The sequence below is a fragment of the Rhyacophila brunnea genome, unplaced genomic scaffold (assembly GCF_057557595.1).
Source record: "Rhyacophila brunnea isolate RB1 unplaced genomic scaffold, BYU_Rbru_1.0 scaffold_15, whole genome shotgun sequence".
Taxonomy (NCBI): domain Eukaryota; kingdom Metazoa; phylum Arthropoda; class Insecta; order Trichoptera; family Rhyacophilidae; genus Rhyacophila; species Rhyacophila brunnea.
The window spans coordinates 17,727,955-17,743,539 of NW_028232806.1; the positions used below are offsets into that span (position 1 = coordinate 17,727,955).

Below are 15,585 nucleotides of genomic sequence, written 5' to 3' on the forward strand. Positions count from 1 at the left end.
TTAATTACTAACATAAAAATTTCGAAACACTAATGTCAGGTTTTTTTTAGAAACCCAATCCCTAATGGAACTGTCAAAAAATTCTCGGTGTCCACCCGTATTCCGGAGTGGTGTAGGTCATGGCTGGGGAGGGCTGACAGGGCTCTAGCCTGGGGGCCCGGCCTGTCGGGTTGACCAGATAAGTGAGATAAACACACATCATAAATTAGCTTTAATAGTAAAAAAAGTCGCCTGCGGTGCTATACTTCATGGCCATGAATATTTTCAATTACTTATATAATTCTGCAATATATTTTTTGATTATTATGTGTCGATACTCGACAGCTCCATTATTAAAGTAGATGTATTAAAAATCGCCAATAATTCACTGGATAATTACCTTTAATTTTATTTGAACTAAAACACAATTTGAAAAACGTTAATGTAGTGTTTCACACTGCCTTTAATATTAGCAGTAGGTAGGGGGCCCGCCAAATATCCTAGCCTGAGGGCCCGTTTCAGGATGTGGGGACCATGGTGTAGGTACACCGAGTGCAATAGACCGATAAACGATAAATTAGGCTGTGAAGAAGAAAAAGAGCCTATAGGAGTAATTTACATTCTCCTCCTTGCCCCCCCCCAATATTAAATCCTGGGTGCGCCACTGGTCGCGACCAATCTTTCACGCGTGCCGTGCGTCAAGTCGTTTTACTACGTTCTTCACAAATGGACGTTCGGAATTTTTCTCGCCAATTTATGACGGACCAAGGACATGTATAAAATATTCCAAATGTTTGTGGAGAATCAAATCGGCGGCATATGAAAATAGAAATTTACGCGATGTGGCGTATGCAAAAATAATGAATTTCTTCAAAGAGAGAGGATTTCCCGAGGCTAATAGAGACTTTGTAGTAAAAAGATTCAAAGCCTTTAGGGGTTCTTTTCGGAAAGAGTTTAAACAAGTAGAGGAAAGCCAACGTAGCGGTAGCGGAAAAAATGAAGTAGGTATATGAGCCATCATTGTGGTATTACGATCTGCTGCTCTTCACGAAGGACCAAGAGCTTCCAACGGCAAACATGTCAAATATGGATTAATGTCAAATATGGATTAGGAAATCGAGGATAATAGCGGCCTAATAGCGGATAATATTATCATTAGCGGTCTTTACACACACATTCTTTACCGCATGACCAGGAGCGAACGCGCCGGAACCCGCTATTGAGCGCGTCATATCACACGTGTCAGATGTTTGCTGCTACAATTTACATGTCAACTATATCCTGCGCGATAGCACAACGTTTTGCGCATGTTTTGAGGAGCGCGCGCCGGGATTGAGCGTCTAAAGGCATATAGCGCGTTCATTACGGCGTGATCGTGGAAGTCGCTGGAGCGTAGAACAATTCAACGGTTTTAGTAAGAGTGTGTGTGAGTGTGTTATTTTGACACACTGCATTTTAACATTTAGCTCAAACACAGTTTCGCAAACAAACCATTCTTGAGATAAAACAATTCAATCAAATCCTTCCGCACGCAACATTACCAAAATAGGTATAACACGAGAACAAGTTTAGCTTTATTTTAATACAAGAAGGCATCTGTACACACTTAATTTGTACATTATATGTATATACAAAGATGAAATATTATACTAGCTGAGCTTGTGCAAGCGCAAGTATAAGTTTAAATCAAAACAAAAAACGGAAAAGTCTGGGTTAAAGACTATAGACGGTGTTTTGGTCACCTACCCTTAATTCGTGAACTACGTCAAAACTATTCCAATGATTTAAAAAAATATTTAAGAATGAATCATCATTTGATTACAGATTCATCCTCAATAGCGGCCTGCACACACACACAATCTTGTCTGCGTGAAAGCCTCGTGTGCACGATGTCGCACGGGAAAGATCGTGTGTCTAAAGTTGCGTAGCAAACAGCGGAAATAGTGGGGTTAGTCGCGGCAAATCTTTCACGCGTGCCGTACGTCAAATCGTTTTACTACGTTCGTCATAAATGGACGTTCACAATTTCTCTCGTCAATTTATTACGGATCTTATGGACACGTATAAAATATTCCCATGTTTGTGGAGAATCAAATCGGCGGCATATGAAAATAGAAATTTACGCGATGTGGCGTATGCAAAAATAATTAATATCTTCAAAGAGAGAGGATTTCCCGAGGCTAATAAAGACTTTGTAGTAAACAAATCTTAAAGTCTTAGGGTTCTTTTCGGAAAGAGTTTAAAAAAAGTAGACGAAAGTCGACGTAGCGGTGGCGGAAGAGATGAAGTAAGTATATGAGCCATCATTGTGGTATTACGATCTGATGCTCTTCACGAAGGACCAAAAGCTTCCAACGGCAAACATGTCAAATATGGATTAGGAGATCGGGGATATTGAGGATGAATCTGTAATCAAATGATGAACTACTGTTCATTCTTAAATATTCATCATCATCGGGATAGTTTTGACGTAATTCACGAATTAAGGGTAGGTGATCAAAACACCGTCTATAGTCTTTAACCCAGACTTTTCGTTTTTTGTTTTGACTTAAAATTATACTTGCGCCTGCACAAGCTCAGCTAGTATTATATTTCTTCTTTGTATATCCATTTATAATGTACAAATTAAGTGTGTACAGATGCCTTCTTGTATAAAAATAAAGCTAAACTTGTTCACCCGTTATATTTTGGTTATGTTGTGTGCGGAAAGATTTGATTGAATTGTTTTATGTCAAGAATGGTTTGTTTACGAAACTGTGTTTGAGCTAAATGTCAAAATGCAGTGTGTCAAAATAACACACTCTTACTAAAACCATGCTAAAACCTTTGAATTGTTGTACGCTCCAACGACTTCCACGATCACGCCGTAATGAACGCGCGATATGCCTTTAGACACTCAATCCCGGCGCACGCTCCTCAAAACATGCGCAAAACGTTGCGCTATCGCACAGGATATACTTGACATCTAAATTGAAGCAGCAGACATCTGCCACGTGTTATATTACGCGCTCAATAACGGGTTCCGGCGCGTTCGCTCCTGGTCATGCGGTAAAGAATGTGTGTGTAAAGACCGCTAATGATAATATAAAATTATTGATATATTATTTGAATGCTCGATACCGAAACGTCAAACAATCGCAGCGCTCCATATTGAACTTTGTAAGATAATAACTTAATTCCCTTCCGAAATCTGTGCGTCGCGAATAATTCACTGTCGACAGCGTTCCAGAAAATCGCTGCAAATTCGCACTCAACACGCAAGGCGGTCGCGCAAGTGTGCTCTTTTCCGTAAGTGCAAGAACGTAGTGGTCGCGCGGGGGCGGCGCGGCGGCGTCTTGCGAAACTCAAACGTATAACCGTGTGTAAAATGTTCGTAGACAGTGTCTTTTTTGGAGCATAATACACACGGTTATACGTTTGAGTTTTGCAAGACGCCGCCGCGCCGCGCCCGCCAAATGACTACGGCCGAGCACTAAGCCCATACTAAGCCAATACGAGCTTGATTGGCGAATATTCGCTTTGGTGTGTGGATCGCAATAATCGGTTGATGGGACAATAGACAACGTAAAATTAATATTTATTACAAAGACAATTATTAGTCTATGTGGACAGCAATCTGGCAATTATATTATTATCTATGCTGATTGCTGGCAATACATCATAATATAATCAAGCCTAGCGGTATTTAGCGGTACAAAATATTATTATACTAGTCGGCCAATGTTTATGAAACATTAAAATTCACAATAACAAATGTCCATTAATTTAAACAGAAGAGCTCAATAGCACATTGTCAAAACATGGCACACAACAAAGTCAACATGTCCCTGGGTAAGTGCAGAAGTGCCACGCATTTTCATAACCAAAGAAACTATTTTTGGATATTTTCAGTTTTATGTGTCAGGCAGAGAATATTTTGACCCACGCACTTCTCAATAAACGAAAGTTGACATAAATGTAGCACATTTTATATTTTTTCGGTTGATATTAATACATGCTGATAAAAATCGCGCCGTAACTCAGTGTAAACTATTGAGTTTCTATTTTGACATTTAATTGCGAATTTTGTATAAACACATCTCAATTTCCATTCCAGTGTCTTTTCTATTTTTATTATAGGTGTGACTCGTTCTATATTAATTGAAAATGCAAACTGCAAGTCATAACTTACTTAATTACATTATTTTGTTAGTACTATCGAATTGGGGAAAAAACAGGGTAATGGTGCCAGTGGTGCCACAGATGACCGCATGACCTTTTATAACTTTCTTTTTAGACCAAACCCAACCTAACCTTAGTGTGTGATAATGATGCATCTAAATATTGAAAATATCAAACTTTAAATTGACAATTACTTGATCGAAAAGCATCTCCGCCAACAGAAACAGGTAAGTACCTATTTAATACAATTGTGGGATAAACTGTTTCCGCAAAAAAAAATGATGAATGGTCATGCGGTCGTCTGCGGCACTATAACCAAAAACAGATTAAAAGTGAAAATTTTGATGCCGCCATATCATAATAGTAAGGTAGTTACATAGTTAAATTGGCGCTACAATCCATTAAGGTTCATGGCTAACTGCACAGCTGTCCCAGGATCTCTGTCCTGAGCTCTCCCTCTCTTGTTGGAACAGACTCAACCGCTGCATCCCTCTTATTATTGTCTGTTTATTTTCCTTCGGGGAGTGCCCACTGGGGGTTCCTTTATAAACCTTATGCAGAGCTTTAGGTCCGTCGCATGTAACATGGCCTGCATGAGTGTTCTTGTCCTAAATGAGTGGAATGTGAGAAGAATATATTATTATACTTTCGAACTTGGTTATTACGTTCACGGATATAGCGAGATCTCGGATGTAACGAGGAAACATTCGTTGACATTTTAGTTTATGATTTTCTTCATACATGTATTCACTTTTATAACAAGCTACTTATCGGGTACACTGAGCTAAAATATCATCAAAAATTTTCTTCAAACTGTACATGTGTCGATCGCTTAAAAACATTTCGACCCTAAGCAATAAAATCCGACCAGACAGGATGCCGCTGGGATCGGATTATATTTATGACACTAGTTAAATGTCTAAGTACCTACATAATTGGTGGTTTTACTGACAATATTGAAAAAGTATCCACGCATATGGTTGAAATTGTATATTGTAAAAAATCCAAGGTTTGTGAAGTCAGTAGGTACCTACCAGCGTTCATTACAATAAACAACTTCTTTTGTGGTTTATGAATGCCATGCTTGTTTCAGGGAAAAATTCTAATTGTGTATTTTTGTTTGAATTGCGACTTTTTGTGTTATGTGACCGCTCATTTAAAAATACCTATTCTCTGATATAACGAGTAACACTTATTACAAGCTAATTCAGTCGGTCCCATCTTCCTCGTAATAACCATGTATGAATGTGGATTTATTACCTTTAATTAAGACTTCATTTTTCCGTTGTCTTAGTTGTATATATTATATTGATTGATTTGTTTTTGTTTATAGATGAGATAATAAAAGAAAATCGCGGCTACCAAGGTGGCAGAAATATGCGCGGTACCAGAGGTCGGGGCAGAGGGGGCCGTGTGACTCGGGGCAACAGGAGAGCTTCGTCAACAAATCGCAACCGATCCCTTTCAAACAGCAGGTCCCGGTCAGGCAATCGTAACTCCAGATCTCAATCGGCAAATCGGAGAGGCTTCCTCAGGAATACTGCACCCCGTGGCGGGATTAAAACTGTCAGGGGAGCAGCCAGAGGGAGAGGTAGAGGAATTGTTCGCGGGCAAAGAGGGATTTCAATCAAAGGACGGTTGTCAAGACGAGATACAATTCCTATAGGTATGCCATAACATAATACCCTACATAGCTCATAATTCATTAATGGCAATATTCAGGTAAACCTTGTCATGAGGAGAACTGTTGGAACCGCCCAGGTTCAGTTTTGGGTTCAGTTCTAGGGGAAAAATTAACTGGCGATAGTAAAAAAACCTTTGTAAAAAATTGTCTCCGAATATATATTAAGTATGTAGAATACATATATAGTTTTGGAATAACTGGGGGGTCTAGGATGAGTGAACGATCACCAAAAATAATAAAATATAATTATTACAAAATTTAGAAATACAAAATAATGGAATTTCTCGAACCTTGTCGTTTTTAAGGGGCTCTCGAGATTCAGAATCAAGGGTTCCAAAATAAATACAGGGTTCTGGTTTCATTTCCAGTTCTGGTCATGGTTACTATTGTATGACTAGGTATGGGGTAATACAACAACATATTTTTACACATAATGTGATATCTATGAGCTTCATTCACACATGAAAAAAGACAATATGTATCCACCCACGGTGGTGGAGCAGTAATGTGTCGACTTATATTGCTGTGGGTCCTGGGCTTGAATCCCGGGTCTGGCAAATTCACATGTTGTGTTCGATGTGTTTTTGGAGTAGATCTAATAGGTTGTGCAAATGGCTAACATTCATTTATCGTAAAAACAAAAAATCTGTTAATATAACCTACATTCAATGGAGGCCCATTATGATCCTCTTAGAATCGAACATCATAATATAAAATGTAAGTCTATCTGTTTATTGAACTTTAGTGGCAGACGAGTTTTAAAATAGAATGTTCCGATATTGTTCAAATAGCTGATTCCTAACAAGAAGCTGTTGAATCCACATAAGCGCGTACTTCTTTCTTTATAGATAGAAACTATTTATAAAAATGTGTTTAAAATAGCTTTCGTCGTTTTCAACCCATTCTATTCATTATGGAGCTCGAACATTCATCCAGTAGTAAAAAATAATTTAATCTGTATTGAAACAAATTAATTTTGATGCAAATTATGAATGTAGTGTTGGGGTTAAAGAAAAGATTTTGAAACAACTGTATAAACATTGAAATGTTTGCATATATTTTTATTGATCGCTTCTTATAATAAGTACTTGTGCAAATAAATTCATTATTGAATGTGTGAGAATGTTAGTGGTGAAGACTCCCATACTAGGCGATTATTTAAAGCCTACTATTGAACTGTCAAAAAGGTTTAAAAATTACAATTGAATTCTTGAGATTCTATCTTTCACCATGTTTCTAGCTGATGGCATATCTTTTAGTCTTTGAATATTTTTTTCCTTACTTTCAAAGATATCGTGGGAGCATTTTAACCACGCTTCTTTCATAATGTGTTCCCCATCACTGACGGTTTACCATATTTAACGATTATTTTTGCGGCAAAATAACAAGCAGCTGTTATATTTGAATGACTGCCGATAAATTTCATTAGGTTTGTTGGTTGAATATTTTTATTTTTAATTGCCCTATAATGCTATAATAATAATTGCTATAATGCTAATCAATAAGTTCTTTTTGTTCGTCTTTAATTTTATTAAGGAGTGCATTGTTTGTCTCATAAAACAGTTTTATGCAGAACCCCGTCAGTAAAACAGTTACTGTTTTACTGACGGGGTTCTGCATACATCCCAGATTACAAAATACAAACTGCTTTATTGCCTTCGTTAATCATGCTATGATGTTATGCTTCATTGACTATCAGAAGGCATTCGACTGCATAAGATGGAACTGTATGTGGAAGGTACTTCTGGAAATGGGAGTTCCATCACACCTTACCTGTCTTATCAAAAACCTATATAACAATAGCCACACAAATGTAAGAGTAAATATCGAGTTTTCTGAGAGTTTCCAAACCGAGAAAGGAGTTTGTCATGTGTTTTATCTCCCCAGTTATTCAATATACAATGGAGAGCATATAATGCGAAGAGCCCTAGATCATTGGCAAGGCGGAATAACAATTGGTGGCCAGAAAATAAACAACTTAAGATTCGCAAATGATACCTAATCGCTGCTGATGAAAGGGAACCTACAGAGTTGCTACACCGGGTAGAGGGAGAGAGTCACAAATACGGCCTCCTTATTAAGGTGATGCATCAGTGAAACACCAAATAATTTTCAACTGTAGGTGCGACGAAATTTTGGACTCGCTGCCATTCAGTGAGAGAATGTCGAGCCAGAAACACGTCACTTTGCTGCGTGATGGCGACAGGTCAATTAATTCTAAAATCGTGTAAAGATGACTAAAAACGTTACCCATTTACTTTAAAAAGAAAACATGTCAATGAATATATTATTATTGTTACTAATAGAACAATAAACAGAACATAAAATGGACGTATGTTGGATTTATATGACAAATAATATTTCGTTTGACAGGCGTCATTTACACCCGTGACCCGCAATCCGCGCATCGCTTAGCGACGATCTTTTTAGACCGAGCCTCAACTAATGCATGGCCTTAATAGGAATAAGACCATGTTAATGGTTGTCGTTCGGGCTAACCTTCTATCAACAGCAATTACACTCCAAAACCTAGAAACAGTCGACGAGTTTGTATATCTGGGATCGACCATCAGTGGAAAGGGCGGATGTGAAGCGGAAATAAGAAGGCACACACAGATTGCAAAAATTGTGATGACACGTCTTACCACTATATGGAAGGATCGGGGAATTTCGATTGCCACAAAAATGATGCTTGTGCAAAAATTAGTGTTCTCGATATTTATCTCGATATACGGAGTCGAGTGGTGGACCCTGAAGGCAAGGGAACGCAAGGCAATTGATGCCACTGAGATGTGGTGTTGGCGCCGAATGCTTCGTATTTCATGAACAGAGCACAGGACGAACCAGTCAATCATCCAGAGACTGCAGATAAAGGAACGGCTCTCGACAGTTTGAGACGAATTCTGCAGTTTTTTGGACATATTGTCAGGACCGGACAACGTGGAGAGACTGGTGGTTTTGGGTGACCTCCAGGGAAGGCGAAGCAGAGGAAGAGCGTCTGCGCGCTGGAGCAACCAAGTGAAAGAGCTGACTGGGGGCACCATCCATTCTGCCCTGAGAGAAGCGGAACATCGAGAAGGATGGAAAGTCTTGGTCGCTCAAAGGATGACGAAATTCAAATGTGGTCACAATCCTCAGCCATGTATGGAAAGATGAAAATATATAAATGAGGAGTCCAGAAATACTATGGATAAAAAAATTGGATTTGTAAATTTTTTACGTGCTAGCTATATTTTCATACATGCCACCTCTGGTTCATCGGTTCGCCAACCCTGACCTAGACATTTCAATAGGTGAAATATACGAACACAACCATCCGTCTCCTACGTATATATAGATAAAATGTATTCAAGTAGATCCGAGTCTATCGAATCTTCTCCTAGTTTCAGATTTAGCGCAACGAAGGTCAAACAGATGTATTTTTTATGAATCACTCTGTAGTTAATGCGGCCTTGTATGTATCATATAGTGCGATAATTTTAACAAGCCTATGCTTTCGGCTGTCTTGGAGTAACTGAATGTTATTCGCAATCAAGAGTCGTCTCATGACCCGTAATTGAGCCCATATCCGGAAAACGAGCGTTATCGTGATAATGCTGTTTTTTGGTAAATCTGTTTAAATTACGCAGCATACACCTACCAAATATTACTTTGATATTCTAACAAGAGGTGGTACTAGACAGTCTAAACTGACCATGTGTTGCACGCTGTTTATCCGTAACTGAAATGTTTAACTGCCAATATCTCTGAACGCCGTGTTTTCAGGATAACGCTCGTTTTCCGGATATGGGCTCAATTGCTGGTTGCCTGATCTTGTGACAATAATAAATAAGGATGTGAGGAAGGTGGGGAAATAAGGGGTGACGGCCACCATATTTGGCCCAACCAAAGGTTTTATTCTTCATAATATATTTTGAATGACAGCCCTGTAAATCGTCCATTTAATGGACAGATTGTTAATTAATTTTCTGTTTCAGCTCAAAATGGCGGTAGGCGATCCCGTTCGACGTCTCGTGGCCGTTTCCAGAACAACAATAACAATATTGGCAACAACAGAAGTCGTAGCCGAAGCCAATCTAGGAACAGACAGTCACGCTCCAGATCTCGCTCCCGCACCCGTTTCAACAATCTACCACGGGGCATCGCAACCAGAGGCAGAGGACGCGGAGGAAACTTCAGGCAGACATTAATACAGCGCGGGGGATTGACGACTCGCCAAAATACCCCCCAGAATAGAATCGGCCTGCGGTCCGACTTGATCGCACGAGCCCAACGCAGAGACACCCTCAACGAAAAACTGTTGAGGGCGCAGAGCGCTCGGGGAGGCATTCGATCGCAGACTTTCACCCGCTCGCGAGAACCGAGCACGGGGTTAACTGTCAGTGTTGCGAACGAATTCGCATTACGCACAAACGCCAGACAGCAACTGCCCGTGGCCGGCAATCGACGTCCTCTACGCAGGCGGAGAAATAGTAATTCCGGTGTAAGTTATTTAGACAGTAGAAGTTTGGCACAACTGGCTGCAGCGTTAGGTGGATCTGTGCCGAGAAGGAAAGGTCCGGGAAGCGTCAACTCAAATAGATCCCGACGGAGCGCCCAGTCAAACAGGTCTGGGCGCTCCGCCAAGCGGGTGCTGAACCCTAGACTCCAGAAAGAGATAGCTACCATACAGGGGAGGGTTTTTGAAGCGGGCTCCACTGGAGCTACGGGACAACCGCAGCCTGGAATCAACTTCACTCCCACGCCACATTTGACAGCCACCAGTTTAAGTGACAGGTTTTCTTCAATGTAATATAATTCGGTAATATTCCCGTCGTACGTTTTGCATTTTAATATTATTTGATTTATTTAATAACAAAAGTTTTATATCGATGGTATGATAGGTACTTTATTTTCTTGATTACAATTCATGTTGGATTGAATGTTCATACTTATTAGTTAAATACGTTAGTGTTTGATTTGTTAGATGTGAAAAAATGTATTTTAAATTTCTATCATAAATCGCTAATAAATCGAGGGATCCCTATAAAATAGAGCCATGTATAAAATTAAATTCTACAGGAAAGACGAAAACACTATGGTTGGATTTTTAATAAGCAAATGTCAATGATTAAATTTATACGCATAAAACATTGAATTTCAGATTTACTTATTTATTTCGCAGAGTAAATTTTTGATTTGAACTTCAAATGTTAAATAAGCGATCTGTGATTTTTTAATATATTGCATCATTGATAGAACTACCTTTTTTTCGACTGGGTTCTATAACTGTGCAGACTGGGGCACTAAATAATTTATTATTCATGTTTATCACCATTATTCTGTTGCTTAACATGATCACCTCACGGTGAATTGAGATTCAGCAGTAGTTTTCAGTTATTAAATGTGAAAATTTCACAGATTTGGCAATGACAATAATCAGCCTTTTGTACAATAGCAGAAAGCTGATCATAAATTGTCACTATTTTAAAATCAGGTGTCGATATTATATACAAGATACGTAACATGTACGTACTATTAAAATTATGTATTCATAGCTATAAGGACTTAATTCACATACAAATTTTTACATTATTTATTATTTGTAGATATTTTATAGTTGTCCTTTGTGTATGATGGATTGGTATTATATAAGTAACCATTATATTTTTATAATATTATGACACAATTTGCCATAGAATATTTGAAATAATATTAATACATAATCATGTGCAGTTTGATTTTCGAGATACATATTTCGACCGTGTTTAGGAAAAAGGGCGTAACCCTCACAGAACAAATTTTACAGGAGGGGCAAAAAACGTTTTTTGTATGATTTTAGTGTAATATTTTTAAAAAAATAGGCACACATTGGGTGCATGACGATTGATAATTCGGTGTAATATATTTTCGTTCTATTAATAATTAAAGAAGTTATTACAGAAAAATCATTAAAATTGAAGGTAAATGCTTTTTTCCTTAAATTAAAACTTAATTAATCTCAATTAAAACCTGAATTTAGATAATAATTCGGCATTTGCGGCTTACTTCCTTTTTATAGAATGTGTATTTAGTTGTATATATTGTTAATATCGAAAAATCGAGGGTTACGCCCTTTTTCCTAAACACAGTCGATTTCTAATTGGACAAAATATTCCCTTAATAGGACCACCATTTTGATTACTGTATACTTAATTAGGGCTTCCAATTAACCGTGGTAGAAATATTAAACGGTTAAAACCATCAGATTTATTAAAAAAGGCAAAATTGTTTGTTGTGACCAAAAGTAGAGTAGAGTAAATGCTTCATAACTTTGCACTCGAGTATGGAAATTTTACATTTTATCATTTATTACTTATTACTACATATGTATATTAATACAAGTGAACATAAAGCTAATTTTATGCAAGGTAATCAGGAAAAGAGACATATCAGTGTAGGTAGTAAAAAGTGCAAAAAAAGTGTAAAGTTATAAAACGTATACTCTCCATTTATTATTGCAATTATTGCAAGCTAGGTGGAATTTGACTTCACGTTATTTGCATTCTAGAAAATTAACTTGGAAACCTAACAAGGCCTGTAAACATGCATGGATTTACTTAGTGTATATTTTAAACTGTCGCGATAATAACTGTTTACACGTAAAAGTACTGACTGTCTCGCCAATCTCAATCTTCAAGAGTAAGCAAGATGCGATGTTGTCATTTTATGGTACTATTTGACAGTCGTGAAAATCGGTTAACCTCAAAATGAGTCTGCGCGGTGTAATTATTATTTTTTCCGGCAGGTGCGCCACTATCCAAATCCACTACGCAAATCCCAACTGTCGCGTGAAAATTGAGAAGCTTCCGAAATTTTTTGATTCATGCTTGCAATCTTGCAACTTGCAGGATAATACATGTTTACAAGTGCATTTCTTGTTATGGCCGCGATAATACGTACTGCATGGCCCCCACATCTTGAACCGGGCCCCCTACCTATCTTTAAGGATAAAGGCAGTGTGATGCTCTACAGTAGCATTTTCCAAATGGTGTATGCGGTAAAATTAATGTGTACTATATCTAGTGTATTTTGTTGTATATTTTAATACAAATTCGAGTGTCGATACACAATTAAAATTTTTATCGTATAACCATATAATTCAAAGTATTAATATTATCGAAGGAAAATAGTGACTTTTTTTTACTATTAAAGCAAATTTGTGCTGCGTGTTTATCTCACTTATCTGGTCGTCTGGCCTCGCCGGGCCTCTCCTGTGCCCGGGCCCTCAAGCTAGAGCCCTGTCAGCCCTCCCCTCGTGGGGGCCATGACGTACTGTCAACAGTAAATCCATGCATGTATAAACGGGATATAATAATAATGTAAAGAATAAATCAGTTGTTTTAAAAGATTGTGAAGCAATATGTTGTTACCTCGCTTAAATTTCATTAATCATCACACCGCTACATATTTGTCGATATTTCGTTTTAGATAATACAATTTTTTGGTCCCCTTGATTCCATATACCTAATAAGAATTTGATTGATTAACTGAGTAAAATTACCTATTTAACAAACATGCCGGTTACTTGGTTAACTAGTTTGGAAGCTCTATACATAATAGCGAGTCTGAAATGTTAAGTAAAGTGTAATTTATTGTATTGAATGATGAGTGAAGGTCCAAGGACTAGGACACAGAGTGGCAAGTTGAAGATACACGGTGCTGCAAGTTGCCGGGTTGACTTGGGTTCTAATCTAATCTCATCTCTCTAAGTATGGTGGATTGTAATCAAGTAAATAAATTCTATACTAAATTTGAAAACGAACTCATCGGAATTTTTCCTAAATGGTATTGGATGTGCTCGAATGGCCATGCCGACATGTTGGGCACTATGTAGAAATTGTACTCTACATTATACAATGCAAGAGCATCATAATAATCTACTTTGCCACAATCAAAGAAATTAGAAAAATCATTTTTGACTTTGTATATTTGTACTATTGTACTATTGTACATTTTTTTAGAAAGGTAATAAATAATCATGTAATGTATGGAATTATAGAAAGATAGTATAAGAAGTGTGAGTGTAATATTGATTCGGTTTCTATTTCAATATTAAAATATATGAAAAATAATTTTTCTGTAAATATAATGTTTTTGTTTTAATTATTTTTGACCCATCATTGAGGTGAAGCTGAAAAATGGTTAGTAGGTATTTGAAAAGGTGAAGGTAAGCTGTTTAGATCCGACATGAATGGTGCACACTAAGCTTTGTCAGTCAAACATATTTGTTTTCATTGCAAGCGCCTCGTGAAAGCTTTGGAGACCTCGGAGACTGCACTCCAGGTTAAACTCGTCGGGAAGAAGCACCCTCGAGTTATCTTTTACAATATGCCGGTGGCCACAACTGAGCTTTAACTCTGGGATGTATTCGACAATTCCACCAAGTGACAGACTGGCCTCACCGGACTCAAGGAATTTGTGGGGATTGTGAAATGTAACAACAGCCACCTCTATGTCCATATGGCTAAGGGATGCAACTCAAAAGAAACTACCTGCAGCCACTGCACTGTTTCCGGCCACGATCGCGTAGACTGCCCCCACAAAGAGAGCCCACCCAAATGTGTCGCGTGCTTCAAGCACAAACAGCCACATGCCCATCCCGCCAATAGCCTCGATTGCCCAGCAAAGCTTCACGCCTAGCTGCGTGAGAGAGCTATGGTGGATTACACTGCAGCGCGATAACTGTCTTCACTCAGCTGAATGTGAATTTGAGCGGCGCCGTCACGGAGTTGGTTGCGGTTATGCAGGCCGCCGGCATGTCGTTGGCGCTGGTGCAGGAACCGTAACACTGGGGCTCTGAAAAGGGCCTTAGGCTCGCTGAAAAAGGTTTTTAGTGCGCGGGCCTCGTCGTCAGCGTCAGATATACAGATCCAAAGGCCTGTATCATCGCTCCTGACCCCCGTCTTGGTGTGCTGTCGCTCTCGCACCTGTCTTCTGAGATGATCGCGTGTGCAGACATCAGCCTTCCCAGAGAAGGCAACGTGGTGGTTATCTCCACCTACTTCAGCTTTAAGAGCACAAAGGAACACGTGGTTTCGCTACTTGACGGCATCCTCCGCGCCGTTGCTGGCAGGGATGTCATCATCTGTGCGGACGCCAACTCGCAGTCCCCATTCTGGGCACCCGTGGATCTTACTCTGTGCGACGCGGACGTCATCGAGGAGCTTGTGCACCAACACAACCTGGTCATCCTCAACGACTTTTCCGATACCGATAAAGATCGCATCCGTACGTTGTCAGCTGGCAAAGCCCCAGGCCCGGACTGCATTGACAATTTACCTCTCAAGCGCACATGGGCTATCGCTGCGCCAGAAATCACGAACCTTTTCAGTGACTGCATCAAGAGCGGCACGTTCCCCGACTGCTGGAAGCGGGGCTTACTCAAGGTAATCCCCAAACCCGGCGGTCGAGGGCCGTCAAACCCCAAAGCCTACCGTCCTCTAACACTCTTGCCGGCTCTCGGCAAGGTGCTGGAGAAACTTCTGTGCTACAGGATTGAAGCCCACCTGGAAGAACACGCTCCGCTTTCTGATAAGCAATTTGGGTTCAGAAGAGGCAAATCAACAGATGACGCCATAAACAATGTGATGCCATCGCTGAAAATTCTCACTACAAATACGTCATAGGAGTTTTCCTTGACATAGCAGGTGCGTTTGATAGTGCGTCCTGGCCTCTTATACTTCAAAAGCTTCGGATAAAGAGACTACCAGGAAATTTGTTCGCGTCAATTCAAAGTTACT

The 15,585-nt window shown here is 39.2% G+C and overlaps 1 protein-coding gene across 2 annotated transcripts; it reads left to right on the forward strand.

Annotated features, from left to right (window-relative positions):
- The first annotated feature begins 3,618 nt into the window (after positions 1-3,618).
- LOC147074974 (uncharacterized) lies at positions 3,619-13,921 on the forward strand. Of its 2 annotated transcripts, XM_085942981.1 has the most exons (4): positions 3,682-3,810; positions 4,256-4,367; positions 5,474-5,806; positions 9,802-13,921. In XM_085942981.1, the coding sequence occupies exons 3-4, from the start codon at positions 5,518-5,520 to the stop codon at positions 10,614-10,616; spliced, it is 1,104 nt and encodes a 367-aa protein (XP_085799107.1). In that variant the 5' UTR covers positions 3,682-3,810; positions 4,256-4,367; positions 5,474-5,517; the 3' UTR covers positions 10,617-13,921. The 2 variants fall into 2 exon arrangements, with proteins under 2 accessions (XP_085799106.1, XP_085799107.1); XM_085942980.1 differs by lacking the exon at positions 4,256-4,367 and having other exon boundaries at positions 3,619-3,810.
- The last annotated feature ends 1,664 nt before the right edge of the window (positions 13,922-15,585 follow it).

Coding starts and splice junctions, on each gene's coding strand:
- LOC147074974 (XM_085942980.1), top strand. CDS start 3,780: ATGGCACACAACAAAGTCAACATGTCCCTGG. Junction 3,811..5,473: donor CAAAGTCAACATGTCCCTGG/GTAAGTGCAGAA, acceptor TTTTGTTTATAG/ATGAGATAATAAAAGAAAAT. Junction 5,807..9,801: donor ACGAGATACAATTCCTATAG/GTATGCCATAAC, acceptor TTTCTGTTTCAG/CTCAAAATGGCGGTAGGCGA.